The sequence below is a fragment of the Diadema antillarum genome, unplaced genomic scaffold (genome assembly GCF_040938485.1).
Source record: "Diadema antillarum isolate AM-2024a unplaced genomic scaffold, OU_Dant_1.0 seq00000409_RagTag, whole genome shotgun sequence".
In the NCBI taxonomy this organism is placed as follows: Eukaryota; Metazoa; Echinodermata; class Echinoidea; order Diadematoida; family Diadematidae; genus Diadema; species Diadema antillarum.
The window spans coordinates 314,779-334,074 of record NW_027271396.1 but is presented as its reverse complement, the minus strand read 5'-3'; the positions used below and the strand labels follow the sequence as shown (position 1 = coordinate 334,074).

General features: G+C 37.1%; 1 protein-coding gene across 1 annotated transcript in view; it reads left to right on the top strand.

Moving 5' to 3' along the window:
- Window positions 1-19,296, top strand: part of LOC139732279 (glutamate receptor ionotropic, kainate 2-like) — a 97,168-nt gene that overhangs the window by 77,694 nt on the left and 178 nt on the right. The window contains exons 3-13 of the mRNA XM_071643152.1: window positions 5,704-5,958; window positions 6,614-6,789; window positions 9,445-9,498; window positions 9,943-10,104; window positions 10,574-10,729; window positions 14,421-14,522; window positions 15,237-15,347; window positions 16,160-16,369; window positions 16,757-17,317; window positions 17,990-18,218; window positions 18,574-18,830. Of these exons, the coding sequence (XP_071499253.1) occupies window positions 5,704-5,958; window positions 6,614-6,789; window positions 9,445-9,498; window positions 9,943-10,104; window positions 10,574-10,729; window positions 14,421-14,522; window positions 15,237-15,347; window positions 16,160-16,369; window positions 16,757-17,317; window positions 17,990-18,218; window positions 18,574-18,830 (2,273 nt within the window). The remainder of the gene's footprint in view (window positions 1-5,703; window positions 5,959-6,613; window positions 6,790-9,444; window positions 9,499-9,942; window positions 10,105-10,573; window positions 10,730-14,420; window positions 14,523-15,236; window positions 15,348-16,159; window positions 16,370-16,756; window positions 17,318-17,989; window positions 18,219-18,573; window positions 18,831-19,296) is intronic.

The window sequence follows — 19,296 nt, the reverse complement described above, 5'->3', positions numbered from 1 at the left end:
AGGGGAGGGGCAGGGCAGTCAGGTGTTCGTGTAACGAGTTTACCGCATGGAAGATTGCAGGTGTAGGAAGTGTGCGTCGTTTGTCCCGTCTCTCACGAATGACTGATTGTCGTGACGAATATTTCTGTGTTTGTGCTGTTTTTTACCTTAAGATTTCTCATTCTCGACTATGAAATGGGCAAATATTGGTCATGTAGGAGGTAAAACACGTTTAGTGGTGTGATGGAGATCTAGTCTTGCCGATTCCACAAACTCGTTTTCATATTTCCTATACAACACAAAAACTGACCCAAGACATGCTATTGTAACATTGGAACTGGGTCGTCCAGACAAGTGTCCAATTAATACTTCCTAACACAATTTGACATGAATCGTTCATTTTCTGCAGTGTAAACCACTGCTATAGGGACATGTATGTCATACTATTTTAGATATTTTGATTTCTATTATTTTTGAACATCATGTTTACCAGGAAATTTGCTTCTGGGTGACCTTTGCTCTAAGACTTTATGTGTTATCCGTGTTTATATAGATGAAAAAAAAATGTAGCTTCAGTTCAGAAGAAAGGGCGCTCTTTATACATTATATCTGGTATGCATTATACATGTAGGCTGATATACTTTCGCACGAAATTCCTTCTGCCAAGGTCTTTTTTATTTGCAGTCATAATGGCACAAATGTACCTCCCGTAAACCTACCAAGAAACATGAAAAATATGATTATCAGCCGATCTTTCTTTGAACTAGTGCTCATATATAGTTGATTCACTTAATGTAGAACATATCAGAGACTTCTTAACCAAGGAAAATACATTGGCGAATGAACGGTAATCTTCGACGGACGGGCTGGAGCTTTGGAGATAAATACATCGTCTACGCTCTCCCACCTCACTTTCTTTCTCTCTCTTTTCCTTTGTGTTTCCATAATATACTCGTCAAATCCTTGTTCCAGGCGGCTAAATATATCTGCGTCATTTCAATATTTGAAATGGCATTGTGCTGTTGTATTACTAGAAGCGACATGCATATATGTCATTTATAAGAGGAAAAAAAAGTGGTGAAAAATTCAGAACATTTCCTTTCTTGTGTATGAATGTCTGCATCTTCGAAATCCAGCGATTACAGAGATTTCTCGACTAATCAAAATGCATTGCCTGGACCGCAAAAAATCTCAGTAGATTTCTGATCAATCCACCCCTGTGGATTTAACAGGAGGTTGCCTCTGTCGATGTTTGTTTGTTTGTTTGTTTGTTTGTTTGTTTGAACGTCTGTTGTTTCTCTTATTTATATCTTATCTCTTTTTCTAACGATGACGCACGAGCCAACTGATATCAAGTCATATTCTCTACGGGTTTCCTTCAAGTCACTGCCTGTCCAGTCTCAGTGTCTTGACACTGCAAAACGTGTTCTGGGTTCTATGTTTGACATCTTTGGTTGTCCGACAATGATGTGACGCTTCCCCTCCAGTTTACGTAAGACCGGGGTTGATAAAATCACATTTTCATCGTAAATTGCCCCCCAACATTGGAAAGGGTAAAGGACAATCCTCCTTGAAATGTTACAATAATAGAGGCAATAAAATAGTTTGGCAAACAAACAGTAAATCGAAATTGTTAATGTCTTATTAAGCCTACAACAGACTCTGCTATGGCAAATATCTCTTCATTGTCGTAACAACATAGTCTTATTTGTTGTCGATGATAAGAACAACAACGGCAAACAGAGAGTAGCTTGATTTTTAAAGGATCAGTCTGAAAAGAAATCGAGCGGGAGACAGTTTCTTTTCAAAGAATTTTGGTAAACATGAAAAAAAAAAGAACAGAAAGCAAAGAGGACATGGTCCTTGCCTTTTTGACTGTGGATGTAAACCTCTTCAAGGACCAAACTATTTTTGGGTCAGCAGGTTTCCCAAATTAATTTTCTTATTATAGTTTCGACATTCAAAGTACGAATGAAGCTCTTTGACGAATACATGGTCAAGACCTGTGATTATCAAAGTGTAGAATTTACCTTCTCTGATTAGTAAATTAGTACACATTCCTTCATGTGGATTGCCCCGAATTGTTCATACAAATCACAACGTTCAAGAATTCTGCAAATTTCTCCTTGTGACGAAGATTCTATTTTGCCTCTTTGTCTTTGTTTGGTCAGGTTGTATCTTGACCATCAAAGTATTTCTACATGCTGTACCTATTTCCCACATGCACATTCTGAACGGTCTCTAAGCTTCATGGATGAGATTTCAGACTGGCGTCCAGCTCCAAATCACCCAAAGGGAATAAGACACGCTGTAATTCATTGAACAATACTGTCGACGCCTTGTAAAATCCGGAACGTGATATACAGAAGTCACTATACACGGTGAATGACAATACAGCGACAGCCTGTGGCGAAGTAGCCCAAGCGATCAAGCTTTAGAGATAGCTACTTAATCAGTAGCGCATTCTGAAGGCGATATTCAATCAAGTCGTAAGGAGTATTGAGTAACATGAAATCCGCCATCACGGCTTTTCGAGCCAACTTGATTTCTCCAGAGACGCGTTGGGAGGGAGCTGCTACTAAAGGTCTCCTTCTGGTCTTCTAACTTTCGGATGAAGTCTGGGAAACCATCGAGAGTGGACGATGAGAGATACCGGACCTAATTTCTTTCACAAACCATGACATCACGCCCTAATGAATCGAGAATTAATTACTGAAAGCCGATTAGTGACTAAGTGTGTCTTTGAAGTTGATGCACCCAGCATCAAGAAATATTGCAGATAACGAGAACAGAATGAATGGAAAAGACGTAACCATGAATGTCGTACAATGTCATATCTCATAATAATAATCGATGTATTATTAGTGTGTTTCTGTGAGTAGGATATGTGTGTGAGTGTGTGTGTGTGTGTGTGTGTGTGTGTGTGTGTGTGTGTGTGTGTGTGTGTGTATATATATATACATTATGCACACAAAATCACAGTATTGTGAATACACTTCCTACCAAGATGCCAAATAACATCGCATTCTATGGACAAGGGGTTGATTCATGGAATTTCCGCTGTGAATTCATCGATGTGCAATTCCTTACGACACAACCCATGTCCTTAAGCATCAGTTGAATGATACAAAAATATAATTTTCTCACCCCAAAAAGGTTCATATTTTACGGAAACATTTATGCATATAACATATTGTGTGTGTGTGTGTGTGTGCTTGAACTCCCAAATAAGCTGCTCAGTTCCATGAATAATATTAATTTCCTTTCAATTTATGTTATTGCGTGAGAAAAAGGAACGCCAAAATCTGAAAGTAACCGAGTGCAGCACGGTGGAAAACAGGATCCGAGCGAAATGCGGATATAGGCAGAAGAATAAAGACAAACATCTGATGGTGTATTTATCGTGACCCTTGCATTCCTTATCTTTTCAGGATCACATCACTCACGATGATTTGATTCAGTCAAAAGTCAAACTCTGTCAACTGAGCTGGAAAAAATAACACTCGCAGAAACGCAAACAAAACTACATACGTCTGGAAAAAAAAAAGCATTCAGACTTTAGCGGCCGGAAACCTGTCCATATCTGAGAAGCTTGCAATGAAAGGTGCATAACGTGCAAGAAGCCCCAGAGACCCGGCTAGTTTACTTTACTCGCCCAGCCGTTCTCAAATCACCGCACCCCTAGATCCGCCTACTGCAGTGTTTAATTTGTCTTGTGTCTCAAACGTGAATAATACCTGCAATAGTCTCAGTTCAAGGATTGGAATAGTGTAAACAACGGCCTATAGATTTGTTTAAATAAATATGTGAATAAACGCGTAGAAAGGAATCATAATATGGATTCTTACAATCTGCATTAAAGGACAAAATACAAGCTTTTGATCACTATGTCGTTTCAACAACGCTGGGTTCCCAGCAAAACAGTGAATGGTAAAATGTAAAACAAAAAATAAATAACACATGATCCTCAACTGTCTGTATATATCATTTTTTTTTTTATCTTTGCGAGAATAAGCTAATGCAAACAAGAGGAAAGAAACAAAGTTTTCGTGGAAGAAGGTAAACTTCTGTGATATCATGTTCCTATTCTCCAGCCACATTTCCTCTTGGAAATGTGATCCCATGCAATATTGTTGCGATTCCTGTCCACTTTATACGTGTAAACCTTTATCTGTCTTTCTATCAATCAATCATAAGTAAATATTATTATATTATATATGCGTATGGCAGTATAGTATTTCAACTTATTAACAAACACAGAGAATGACATAATGTGCCATTGTTAGTGATATTGGCACATTGGCACATTATGTCATTCTGTGTCTTTGTTTGAATAGATCCCGATGAAGGCCTATGATATGGCCGAAAGCTTGCGAACAACATAAAGGAAAGAGAAAGAATAAGCTACGTCTAGACCAGTGGAATACTATACTATCTTACGTCTATATAATATCTCCACCACCTGAAGCTTTTAAAGTTGGCACAACATTTCCTGCATCTCTCTCTCTCTCTCTCTCTCTCTCTCTCTGTATATATATATATATATATATATATATATATATATATATATATACACACACAGCAAAAAAAAGAAAGAAAGTAAACGCTTTTTCAAGTTTAGATTTCTCATAGAATATTTGGCTGAAAGCTAATGTATTATATACCATATTGAAGGTAATTTAATTGGTTATCAACCTGGTAGGTCAACAAAAAGGGAAACCTTACGCATGAGTGAACACCATTGTTTTTCTCTTCCAGGGCGCAAAAGTAAAAATTGCAACACTGAACAAGTTGTCATTCATGCATATGTGCTCTTCCATAGAACAATAAGAACAAACAACAAATTTCACGCAAAAAGAAACATGGATTAAGTTGCAAAAATAAACCTTTGATCTCTATGATATCTTTCAAGCCCAAAAGATCAATGAAGATTAAAAATAATGGAGGAAAATAAAGCATCTTATGTCAAATCTAAATTCAAATGAAATAAGAGAAGAAGTAATAATTAACAAAAATGGTAGAAATTTGAGGGGTTTTTTTTCAAATTAGGAAATTGTAAATAATGTTTGGTTCTTGAAATTGTCACATGGATTTTAAATCACTAGATTAAAAGAAATAAGTAAAGAAATTCTGCTCATTTAATCATCTTTATGCTTATTATTCCCTATGTTATTTGAAGTTTGACTTGACAGAAAATTCTTATATTTTCCCCTTTAGTTTCCCACTTTGTTTTTCTTAAAGGTTATGAAGAGATAAAGAGAAAAAAAACCTAATTTTTCCTATTTCATTCATGTCTCTAATTGTGTTAAACTGGTTTTTGTTGTCAATGTTATCGTGAAGGGCATTTGAAAATGAAAATCAATATGTCAAATTTTGCCATTTTTATTTTTATGCCTTGGAGGACAAAAACGAGTGTGCTCACCCATGCGTAAAGTTTTCTTTTTAATCAACCTATTAGCTTAATAGCCAATTATATTACCTTTAATATGGTGTATAATACATTGATTTTCATAAAAATCTTCTATGAAAAATGTGACCTCGAAAAAGTGTTTACTTTCTTTTTTTGCTGAGTGTATATATGTGTTTGTGTGTATATATCAATCAATTAATTTATCTATTTATCTATTCATTTATTTATTTATGTGTGTGTGTGAGTGTGCGCGTGTGTGCTTTTAAATATCTGTTCATCATACGTATGGCTGATTTTGTGTGTTTTTTTCACAGTGTGTAACATGCTGCGACTTGGCGTGGCGACAGTGTTTGGGCCAATCACCTCCCAGGACTCCACAGCGGTGAGATCGGTTTGTGATTCGATGGACGTACCCCACATACAGACCCACTGGGATTATCGCAAGCTTGAACCTGGTCGAAACACCATCAACATGTATCCATCCAACGAAATCATCAGCAAGGCCCTCTCTGACCTCGTCTTACAGTTCAAATGGAAGGATATTTCAATCATCTATGACGACGAGGAAGGTAACAGTGGAGGAAAATTATTTAGTCAATACGTCCTGTAAAATATTCCACAGTCACGATTATAATCAGAGATACAAGCTTCTTTTATCTTTCATTACAGAGATGTACTATACTTTATACTATACATTTCTGACTTGTGCATTATCAAATTCTCGCACACACAAAAAGTCGAATAAACCTTTCGTAGTAGGATATCATATTGTATCAGAAATACACAAACCTGACTGAAGATTAAGATTATAATTCAGCTTATTGCATTCCTAAATTCAACGTGCTGATGTCAACATATTTCACGGCATGTCCACCCCCTCAAAAAAGGACACCTCTCGTAAGTAATAGAATACAATCGTAACCCATTCCATACTGAATTCTGAAATGTCCATAGACTTACAAACAGGCCACCAGGTTCCCGTATGGAACGGGTTAACCTACTTGGCATAACATTATAAAATTTACCCATCAGAAATCCCATTACATAAGGTTGTCTAAATAGCCAAAATGTTTAAATTCTTCCCTTCAGTAATGAACCAAATAATTGTCGATTACTGATAATTACAGGAAAAGTTTAAAATGAAACTATAGAGTAGACGAACGAGTCATGATTGTAATGTCTATTAGCTGCTGGTATCATAAGCACCACTTACCACCTTCTCAGGTCTGTCCAGACTTCAAGGGGTCTTTCAGCTGTCACTCAAGAAAGACATCCGAATTACCATCTACGACTCGAGAGCCATGACATCCCGGGCTATGATGAAGAAAATTAAAAGTTCTGGCGCCAGTCATATCATCATAGACTGCTCACGAAAATTCCTCCGTCCCTTACTCGAAAAGGTGTGTATAATGTGCAAAGCTTTTTCTTGTGTGTGTGTGTGTGTGTGTGTGTGTGTGTGTGTGTGTGTGTGTGTGCGTATGTGATCTTGATGTCCTTTGGTTTGTCTGTAAGTTGTTATTTATTACTGTGTATAGAAACGTTTTCTTCTTCTCTGTGACACATTCAATGATTTCCTCGAATAAACAATCAAGTGTAAATGTTGATACTACCATGGTACAAGTAGGATGTTTAAGGCGGCTAGACGTTTTGAAGGTATAATGATGGTCAGACATGTTCCTGAATGTGTCTTTTGATAACACGATTTAACTTTAAATCCCATTTAGATATAACCCGGTAACGTCACGTTTATTGAGACGTACTCTATGTTACACTTCTAGAAGCGTCTTCTTCTTCTTCTTCTTCTTCTTCTGGTTAAGTCTGCCTCCTTCAATACGCTGAAGATTCTTTCATCTTCTATCCCAACGAAGTCACTGCAGGGGTGAACATTTTATAAGAACATCTAATATCGAGCTATAAAACATTAATGTTTACCGTACTATTCCTAGCCCAGCTGAATCAGCAGTCTGAGATAAGTAAACTGAGAGAGCTAATATTCTTGGCCCTCTTGTCATGGGCATACTGTTATATTAGTGTTGGAAGTGAAAGACACTAAAATCGAGCAAGCGAAGCTGCGCTTGGAAAAAAAACACACTCGGTCAAATTACCATAACTACCCTTACAACATCAACAGATGTGTAGTTAAGCAGCTTTTTTTTTTTTTTTTTTTTTTTGGTTGAGGTAGGTTCGTAAATTTGTGACAAGGCATGTCGTCAATAGTAGAGGAAACAAATTTGAAACACATCTATTTCGTCAAATAGCAAGAATATAGTGGGTATTACAAGGTATCATTTTTTGTACGAATTAGGAATATGATAGCCGTAGATTACGAACTTTCATGTAGTTGTGTTGCTGTGATCATTTGTTGTACTATACACTCTAAGAAAAATAGGTTCAACTTCGCACCTTGACCATGCAGTGTCACGCTAGGAGTACCTTTACGGGTGCAACTTTACACCTTTCAGACCAGATGCTTCCAGTGTGACACTGGTAATGGTACAAAGTTGAACCTTAGAGTGTATCGAAATAAATTATTGAGTAGAAACAAAACACAATAGCAAGAGATTAGTAAAAGATATATTGTCGCAAGTTATGTTGATGTGTCTTACCACAACATTTAATGCTCATCATTCTTCATGTGTCTTTTTCCCTGGTGGGTACAAAATTAACAAAGCCCACCTGCAACAAACGCAAGAAAAGAAAATGCCAACCTGCGATAACATTGCCGCTATTCTTATTAAAGTGTTACTGCACTTTCTTGTAAAGTACCTCAGCTTGATTTCAGTAATGCACGTCAATTCTCAGTATTCGTACATCAATTATGGGTGGCACCTCTCTTCCCGCCATAATAACACAATTGATGGCGTCTTAAAGAGTGTTCCACAGAACATGTGGAATGCGACAATTGGTTCGGTGAATTCGCGGGCCTCATCCTAGAAGTGTCGTTTGTAATTTAATTCGTGGAATAGATTGTCACTCACCATGAAGCTGGGAGTTTCCAAAAGGATACAAACACAGAGTAATCATGGACAATTTGCATCTTATAAAGTACGAGGCATGCAAGGAGACGGAGAGCGAAGTGCAGGCTGTATGTCGACCATTAACCATTCATTCTACGTAAGAAAGAGCCAGTCACCATTTTCCTTCGCATTCTCTTTAGCTTGGTGCTCAGTTGTTCAGACATTTGAGTGCCTTTTCAAAAGTAACATCTGGAAATAGATATTCTGAAATCGCCGGTACATATTGGTTAGAAAGCCTTGTACGTTAAACAACGCTGGCGTCGGCTGGTGTCCAGTATAAATAAATAAGGGACATACTTTTCTCTTTTTTTCCCCGGCTTAAACTCTTTCTAGGCGTAAAGAGTGCGCATCAATTTTAGGTTAACCTGAAACACAATTCTGATTAAAAAAAGGGAGAAAAATCTTCAGAATTTCCGGTCTCAAGATCAAAATGATTATGTGAATGATTGAAATTCCGTCCTTAGTGTAAAGTATAATGGACGATCGCACAGTGAAAATGACAATGAGCACAATTCTACGAAAACATATAGGAATATGAAAATTAGAATTTGCAAAATTATGAAAGATGCTGATTTATATCCATGTTTCACGTTTTAATGTACATATTTTAACCTATTGAATTGTTAAAGGGATGATTCAGTTTCGGTTAGGATGGGGCTACAGTTTTCCAACGTTTAGTGACGATGATTTTACGAGATAATTAGAAAACTCTTAGTAAATATAAAAGAGCATGCACTTCTAAGTGGAATTCAAAGTTTATTTGACGGAAACTGGATTAGAAATGGCTGAGATATCCAAAACAAAGCAATCCTAATAAAAGGTGCGACCCACCTTTTATTATTAAGATCGCTTTGTTTTACTTTCTTTTTTTTTTGATATCTCAGCCATTTCGAAACTGATTTTCATCAATGAACTCTGAATTCCTCTCAGAATTGTATGCTCTTTAACATTATTTTCATAAAGTGGTTTATGATTATCTTGCAAAAAGTTAAAGGTTTCAACTCTATTATTTCCTTTCATTATCTATTTTTCCCTCAGATGATGGAGTTTCAGATGCTTATGAGTTACTTCCATTACATCATTACTCCACTGGTAAGATCAATACTTTTGATTACACTGAGACTCCATAAGGGTACATGTACATGGTTGTATCAACGGAAATGAGCATCAGACAGTTCAGACAAACGTGAAGTAGCAGTGGTTATGATGATAGTTACCGTTTTAGGTTTGTGAGTGTTAAGAGACATGTTTTATTTCTGTGATGTTATCACTAAATCAGTAGTAATTGCGTGAAAGTCTCAAGTTTGTTTGCTGCCAATAAAGTCAAACATTTAATGGAAGAGTGTTTGGTATCTGGGTTTGATCACCCCCCCCCCCCCAAAAAAAAAAAAGAAAAACGGGAAAAAAAACTTATTTGTAAAACGCGTAGTTTAATACGTAACAGAATTAAGACTATAGAATGGCAGAGCCCAAGGTACTGTCGGGGGTTCATCTTCCAATCTTGATATGGTGATAACATTCTTTCCCATCGTCTAGGATACCTTCTCTATCGATCTCACCCGATACACCGGCGACTTCGTCAACATCACCGCACTCCAGCTCATTGACATGGAGAACACTGAGAATGCAAGGCTCGTCCAGGACTTCAGTGACTACGTGGTTGAGAACCTCGGATCGGTCGAAGACCCCGGGATGACGGTAACGTTCTCTCGGAGATAACAATGATTCTTTGCTATTAATTTTATGTTGTTAAAGAATTCTTCCAGAATACTGTTTCAGTTGTGAAGACTTCTTCGACGACACAAAATATTTACTGTCACTTGTGAGAGAATCATAAATTGAGACAGTGCTTTCATATTCGTACGCAATCTTTTGTGTCGAGAAACGTTACAACTTTCAATTCCAGCTCAGTAATTTTTAAGTGAATTGAGTTGACTCTTATCCTATTTCACATTGATTTGACTGAAGCAAAGTGTTTCTTTTTAAAACAGACAAGTCAACATCTACGGTAGACATTTCCTGTACACTGAACAATAGTATTCTCTAACATTAAAAGCACCTGGATATAGTTTTTACTTACCAACAAGTTTCTCTACCTACCGAACTTACAAAGTTTTTTCCACATTAATTACTCCCGCTATCTTTTCCCTATCTTGTACACCAACAGTTAGAGGCAGCCCTGGTCTACGACGCAGTTAGTCTTACTTCCAGCGCATTGCACCGTGCGTCAGGGCAAAGTGGTAGTCTTGCTGTCAGATCGCTTTCCTGTGAACGGTCCCAGTCTTGGGACAATGGACTAACTCTCTACAATGACTTAGAGTCTGTGAGTCTTTTAAAATTATAATGTTTTACTTCACTCTCAATTATTTGCTGGTCATCTCGTTATCCCTCACTTGAAATAGCTGTCAGAACTTTCTCTAGCGAACTCACAAAGAAATTAATTAGTCATTAATGCAGACAAATATTTGCAAAAAAGGATGCAATAATAATTCCCTCATCAATTGCATACTGCTTAAGTTTTCATATGTCATAGCTATCAAACGATAAGTCACCAATTGAATCACTTACTTTTCGTAAAATACTCAGTAGTTACATGTACACATCCGAATTTTTTTTTAAAGTATATTTAGATGGTAATTCTAATTAATGTAAAACTTATATCTTTTACTCCATACAACAGTATTCCCTAAAACTGATTATAAATCGTTCGTTAAAACACAACAATAATTTTCATCAAAAGGTACAACTTTTTCTCCATGATTCATTGAACAAAAAAATGAATTCAAAGAACATTTGAGACCGTAATAATGGGGGATTTGTATGGTAATAGAATCAACTCATATGATTATATGAATTTTTGGTGGCTCTTCCTGTCACTGTTTTGTGGAAAGATCTTACACTTATAATACCATATCTTTGTCATTTTCATTTCCGTCCTCAGTAAAACCTAATGTTATATTTGTTTGACTTCATTCCATTTATCGAAGTCATTTTTTTTTTGCAGTGTATTGAAATCGCACTTTAAGCCGAGAGATTTTACTTACAGACCCTGCACGCGCTTAAACTAAATTCCCGCAGAGAACAAAACACTTTCAAGCACTGGGAGCAGCCCGCAGCTGTCTCAATTCCGGTACAAGACGCTTACGTAGAATGATACCGCTGTTATCATGTCCGCAAGATGCCAATTAAGTGGCGGCACCAGCGTACCATTACCTCCCGTTAAGATGAAATATAAAACAAAGAACACATTATCATTGGTTGCGTGTCGACATCTGCATGACATCACATTAACTAAGGTATGTAACCCTCGCCTCTAACGCAAGCGGGAAAGCTTGGATTCCCGAGACACGTGAGAACCTAATGTTAGCACTCTTGATATCTGTCAAAATTTGAAGGGTGCCAAATGTCGGGAACTCTAATGGGTTTTAGAAAGCTTGGTAGGTTACTCCTTCTGTAAACAAACATTCTTTTCCTTTTACCTCCGTCAATGCTTTCATTAACGATATCTTCCAGCCGCAAATTGTGCAATAACTGTCGAGTAATGAGTTAATGCCTATGCCCTTCGAGACATCATTCTGTTGTGAAATGTTGAGTCTGTGAGAAAAAGATATGGAAATCGTGTTAATGAGAGATGTGGATAGTTCAGCGTAAGTTACTGACGATTTAATGCTTAAACTCGTCTCGTCGTGTATGAGAATCAATAATGTGTCTGATGAACCGAAAAAAATATATACACTGATTGCAAGAGAACTAGTGGATTTTTATGACTCTTTGTCTCAGCTGAGAAAATTCTTTTGTTTTAATAGTTACCTTTTGAAGAGAGATAAGTATAATAATGTTTACTATTTCTAGTAATAGATAGCGACGTTTGTATTATAACGTTAATTAGTGTTGAAATGAAAATGGTGCTAAACTTTTGATCTCAATACAATATATTAATCACCGAAATTTTCAGCTGTCAACGCTACAGCCTTAATCAGAGGTAGATATCTGATACATCAGAGGTATAGATAATACCATTTCAGTTGAATTTCCAATACAGATGAGCTTCTACTCTAATCAATAAGTGTTCATAAATGTATCATTTAAAAAAAAGAGTCATGTCTGATGCGTGTAATTCAGAGTCGATGTGTGATGGGGAAGATTTTTCCGACATATTTGTTCATTTACAGATCAGCAGTTGCGATCTTAACAAATTTAATTTGTAGAGGGAGACAAAGTGAAGAAACTCACACCTGAAGATTGTCTTATCAGTCTGCCTAGGTTGAAAATGACTTCCCGGTAAAATAGTTCTCAAATATTTTTATTGCTTTTATCTAAAAGTTTAAAAGAGTTCTGATGAACTTGTTCATTTGTTATTCTTTATTGCCGCAATAAAATGGTCCACTATAAACAGTGTAAAATGTTACCCGAAATATCCTTCACATCGAGGGTTTGTATTATTCAGAAGACGTCGTTGATACAGCGCTAAAGCTTCGCAAGCCCTGTAAACCAAACATGAAAACACAGGAATTCTCTCATGCAAAATCCCAAATGCCTTTACCTTCTGCATGAACATGACCCCTGCCTGGCTGAATCAAGGTACTTGGTTCTATGCAATAACTGATTTCCCTGCCCACTCTGCTCTACACATGATGCACGCACTGTTTGTTTCACCAAATTTATTCGCATTGGAATCAGGGAGAATGTAATTCAATTGTAGATTGCTAACCTCTGATGAAGTCGTGTATCGCTTCGTGAATTCGGATTCCCCTTGAATACAGGCAATGTTGATATTATATTATACGTTTCCCTGTATCCATTAGGCTTACAGTGGAATATCATTTGAATAATGCAGGCGTCGCAAGGCCCTTGAGCCAACACGCATTCTATTTTGGATGTTACGTTACCGTCTGTCAAAAATCATTCTTCACCGCCTCAGATATGTATACCCCAAATACAACAACAAACCCTCTTATGGTAAGGCGGGAATAGTCAATAAATGATGAATCGTACATCACCTATCGTCTGCTGAATTCAATCATCTCAGTTTTTTACATTTCCCTACCAGCAACCACATAAAATGAATTTCAGGCATAATGCAAACAGATCCTACACACTACTAGTATCTAATTTTATATTTTCATTACCGATGCAAGTTTTGCTAGAATCTGCTGAGTTCATTATTGTAAATCCGCTGTCCAGATTTTTGTCATACAAATCAAATTTGCTCTTCATAGAATACAAAAATTCAGGAACACCTTGAAACCTTTTATATGTAATTTCACGTAACCTGATGAAATTAAAGGCATAATTTACCATTTGCAGATGAAACAAAAAAACAAAACAGCATTTGTGCTTCAAAATAGTTCTAAAATGTGAGTTAGGGATAGAAACAACCACTGTGAACTTTTGAATCCGTATAATCAATGTTAAGTATTGTTAAATACACAAAATGTGAACAATAGTTATAATAAGAATGCTTCCAGACTAAACCGTCTACAGTTATGGTTTAGTGAGAAAAATGCTGGTATCTCCTTATATTTTAGGCTTTATTGTGAAAAATTTATTTGATACGATGTTTTGTGATACAACAGACCTACACATATGCATCAAATGTGATATCTTGAACATGTTTTACATCACTGCTCCCAAAGGTAAACTGGACCTTTAAGAGGAAACATCGTTTAGAAATGCCTGGTCAAAACAAATGTTTCTACCATTTTGTGTAGAAGACAATTCCCATCCTGAAATGCGCACAATCTCAAACCAATGAGTTACGGTATAGACATACCTATTGTACAGGGGAGAAACAGACGGGAAAGTACCCTCCCTTGAGAAGTAGAAATTGACATGTGGGGGGGGGGGGGGGGGGGGGGAGTGGCTACATTTTGAGTTGGCCTATTTCTGTGAAACAAGTCCCATCTAATCAGAGCTGCTTATTTTGTCCTTACTTGCAATTAACATATTGTTGTACTCTTATCACAAAGACCAATTTTGTCTTTCTTAAATCTACCTCAATGTCAATCCTACAGACTACAATCACCGGCCTTACAGGCAACGTCCAGTTTGCGGAAGGAGAGCGATCTGATGTACTTTTCCACATCACATCCTTAACGGAGAATGGAATGAAACAAGTGAGAAATATTTACACTGGTCATTCTACTACCACTAGCCAGCTTCGATATCATTTAATGTTCTTCTGTAACAGTACATGTATTTTTTTTTCTAATTGTCATTTTACGTTCTATTCTCAATTGTAGTTTGATAATTCTTATTATTTTTATGATCCTCTTGGATTTGGAGATACTAGATACGAATGATATTATGTAAAAGGATCATCTTATAAGACGAACGCTAGCTTAGTTTTCGCAATTGTCTTTCATAGACGAAATTGTGATGAAGATGTTGAGAAAGAGAAAGACATTAAAAGAAAACCACCGTACCATATACGATGACATGGTTGAACTTTAGATTTTTTCTGTGTTCTTTTGTTTTCCCTTCCATCTTTTGGTTGAAAGGTATAGGAAGGTCCAAAACAATGGAAACCTTTAAAAGCAAACTAAAACGATGTTTTTATATGAGTACAGTAAACTCTGTACACCGAAGGTGAAAGCCGAAAGTTCAGTCAAATTGAATTAAATTCGTTATTTTCCTGATGTTTCATGCTGGCCTCGTATTTTACTCAGATCAGTGTGTGCGTGTGTGCATATGAGTGGGTGTGTATGTGTGAGGGCACATTTCAAAACATTTTATAAATGACCTTTTTTGCGTTTCAAAACGAAGAGTTCACCTTTCGAAATTTGCCGAAAGAAATTGATATGAATGTTTTCTTGCGTTCTCGTTGACAGATTGGTCATTGGCAAAAAGAGAGCGGGGTAGAGATGTATCCGGTACACAGCGATCAGTCGGCTGCCGTGCGAGCAGGCATTAACAGGACACTTATCGTCACCACTGTGTTGGTACGAACACGTGATATTATTTTTATCCTCTTCATTAGTAACAATGTCTTAAGTTGATCGAGATTTCTTATATGACATTACGTCTAAGGCACGAAATACGGAGAAATACAACTTTAATAATGAAACCAATCAAAATTCACTTTTTAGTTGTCACTTTTGCAATCACGAATAAACTCATTGTTTGACTTTTTTTTATAAGTAATTTGCCATTTAAGCAAACCTGACATGTAAGGCAAAGGAATAATTTTCCCCCTCTTTTCTAATTTGATAATACATTATGTGATACAATGAAAATGGCTCATTAACCCAGATTATTACCATTTTATCCAAACCTAATTGAATGACGGTGCTTAATAAAAATATTATATCTAGAAGAAAATAAAACGATCTTGTTAGGAGATAAACGTATGTCTTCAAAAACCTGTCTTCAAATCTGCTTATCAATGGCATGATTTACCACACTTCGGTTCGGTCTGGTTTGCACCATATAAGAAGGAAAGTAATCTAATTGTCATTTCCTGTTTTCATCTATTCGCTGACTAAAGACACAGTCGCCCTTACCAGACAAAAGCTACTCCTACGGATTTTAAGGAGGATGTGATGTATTATGGAATCAGATCAAATGCTGCGATATGTGTGTATGATAATTCGTGTACAAATTGATAGTAACCGGCCACAGATTTTTTCAAGAAGAGAATAGGCATAGCAGACTCGTTGAACACCAAATGGCGTCACAACACATTTCCTGTTGAAGCTCCAACGAAGTTGTAATTTCTGTACATTTATTTGATACTGGTTACCCCACTTGGCAGGAGAAACCATTTGTGATGTTCCGGGAGACAGAGGACGGACGAACTCTGGAGGGAAACGAAAAATTCCAAGGTTTTTGTATCGACCTGCTACGTCATCTAGCAGAGAAGGTTGGCTTTGAGTACAAGATCAAACTCGTGGACGATGGTAACTATGGTGATGAGCTGGATGATGGCACATGGGATGGAATGGTTGGCGAGCTGATGGAAAGGGTAACGTTTGACAAGTCATTCTCACAAATTTTTTTTCCTCCATTTTTGGTATTCTCTCCTGGTTTGTCACAATGACAGATTGAAATCAATTCTAAAATATCAATATTAAATAATTAATATAAAATGGTAATAAACACAAATTAATTATGATAAAGTATTGGAAGAAAATCTTCAAATCTATAGCAGATTCTGGTATTCTTCCTATGTGATTGGAATATCGAAAACGCAGAATATTTAATCAAGACATCTAAATCATTCTTCAAACTTATATTTGAGAATTCCTTAGTCTTATGAAAACATGGACATTGATTTAAAGAAACGTCGGGAGACTCTCGAGATATAACTTGAAACCGTTTTTCCTTCTTTCCCTTCACTTCCAATATGCAGGATGCTGATTTGGCTGTTGCCCCGCTGACAATTACGTACGTCAGAGAGCAGGTGATCGATTTCTCGAAGCCGTTCATGTACCTCGGGGTCACCATTCTCTACCGGGTGCCAGAGCCGCAAAATCCGGGTGTTTTCTCCTTTCTCAATCCGCTGTCCTTTGATATTTGGATGTACATCGTAATGGCTTACCTCACCGTGAGTCTTTCGTTCTTCCTACTAGCCCGTTTCAGCCCCTATGAGTGGTACAACTCGCATCCTATCAACCCAGACTATGACGCTGTAGAGAATCAGTTCACACTGCTCAGCTGTCTGTGGTTTTCCTTCGGCGGGCTAATGCAGCAGGGGTCGGAGCTCAACCCGCGGGCCTTCTCCACGCGTGTGCTCAGCGGGTTCTGGTGGTTCTTTTCCCTCATTCTCGTTTCTTCCTATACTGCCAACCTAGCTGCTTTCTTGACAGTAGAAAGGATGGTGTCACCTATCCAAAATGCGGACGATTTAGCAAAGCAGACATCGATAGAATATGGCACCAGGACGAGTGGATCGACGACAAGATTCTTTAAGGTTGGCAGAACATCAACATTAAATAAGTTTTTTGTCAGTTTAAAAGTGAGGCCATCACGTAAGAATTACTTTTCCTGTCTAAGAAAATTAGAAGATTTGTCAGAGGCTATCTTTATGACATAAATTGTCAACCATGTTTTATCATTATCATTAAGTGTGCTGTTCTTCTTTTGTAATTGAGTCTGGCAAAACAAGATATTAGAGTAAAACATCGGAACTGTAATAGTGGAAATCTTTTAAGTATTCTCACATATCAATTTGCCATTTTCATATTTTGTACGTTCTTTATCAACGTATACATTGTCAATAGTATGTACAATGTTAGATGGTACATGTAATATAGCAAAATTTAAGTTTTTTCTTCAGTCTCTTTGAGGAAAACGGTGAATTAGTTGTTGTTTCTCGGACAGCTGCCTAGTGACAAGGTGTTTCTTTGAACTGCTTCTTTTAAATTTGAAGTGAAAAAAAATCATTATATTTTCTATTACAGTAGGCCTATCTGTTGGTAAGGAGAAGGCTCTGACAAATTCCGTTGTGTTCAAGCTGTTAAAATAGCGTTCAAGGAAGCAACATAGTGTAGCCAAAGTTCGACTTTGAAATGGACCAAGGAAATAGGGATTAATGAAGAAGATCTAATCATTAAGAATAATATGTGTTTCCATTTATTTTCAGCGCTCTACGATACACACGTACGAGAAGATGTGGGACTTCATGTTTGCTAGACCACACGTGTTCGTCCAGACGTACCAGGAGGGCATCGACCGCGTGCTGAACTCGAAAAACTACGCCTTCCTCATGGAGTCCACTATGGCTGAGTACCAAGTGTCAAAACATTGCCAGAATCTCACCATGATTGGTGGACTTCTCAACTCCAGAGGCTACGGCGTTGGCACGCCGCTAGGTAAGGACCAAAAGTGATTGAGTGATTGAAACCAGAATGCTACAAACAAAACAAAACAAAACAAATGGCACAAGAAATATCCACTCCGATACCCAAGACGTAAAAAGAATAAAATGAAAAGCTTCGTGCAATGTGATTTGACATGGTAGAGGAACCCTTTCATCTGTAAAATGGGTTCCAATTGCAATGGTATTAGAAGTATCATAAGAAATGGCAATGGCTTTGAAAGTGACATTAATATGACCTCATATGTCATCCACTTCATCATGTACGAAAAACTGCCGTTTCCTGTACATATTTCACATATCACTTACATGTATTATTTTGTTATTTGTCTTTCTCTGCGTTTACACAGGCTCCCGGTATCGTGACGAAATCACCAAAGCTATCCTACAGTTACAAGAAGACGACATCCTCTTGCAGCTAAAGGGAAAATGGTGGAAGTCGGGCCAATGTCAGAGAGATGACAACAGTAAGGACGACGCCAGTGAACTCGGTCTCAAAAACATAGGGGGCATCTTTCTCGTGCTCGTCGCAGGTCTCGTTCTCGGCGTCATGGTAGCCATTGCTGAGTTTGTGTGGAAATCAAAGCAGAACGCAGAGATAGATAAGGTAAAATTACAGTTCCTGTCATGTATGACCCATCACATTTTACAGAGACTTAAACATGTAGTGTCACATGATACAGGAGTCTTTTTTTAGATCATAAGATAGACCATGTAACCAATCAAATAGAAGACGATATTAAAATTAGTTTAAAAATACCTATTAACTGACTGGAATTTCACCGACCGGTTTGCATTCGAGGTAGGATGATTTGATAGAACTGTGAAGTTTTGTTGTGTTTTTCATTCATCTTTAGATGAAATTTTCCCTGGAAGAAAATTTTAAAAGGAACAGACTGCAGTACCGTTAAAACTACTCGTTGATATAAATTGTTAAGAATTATATTATTGCTCTTAAAAAAGACCAAATTGCCAAATCTGTAATATCGTGAATCAACATTTTACTTGAAATAATAATAAAAACTTTTTTTTTTTTGGTTATATTTTTCCTCACGTGTTTTTCTGTCATAACA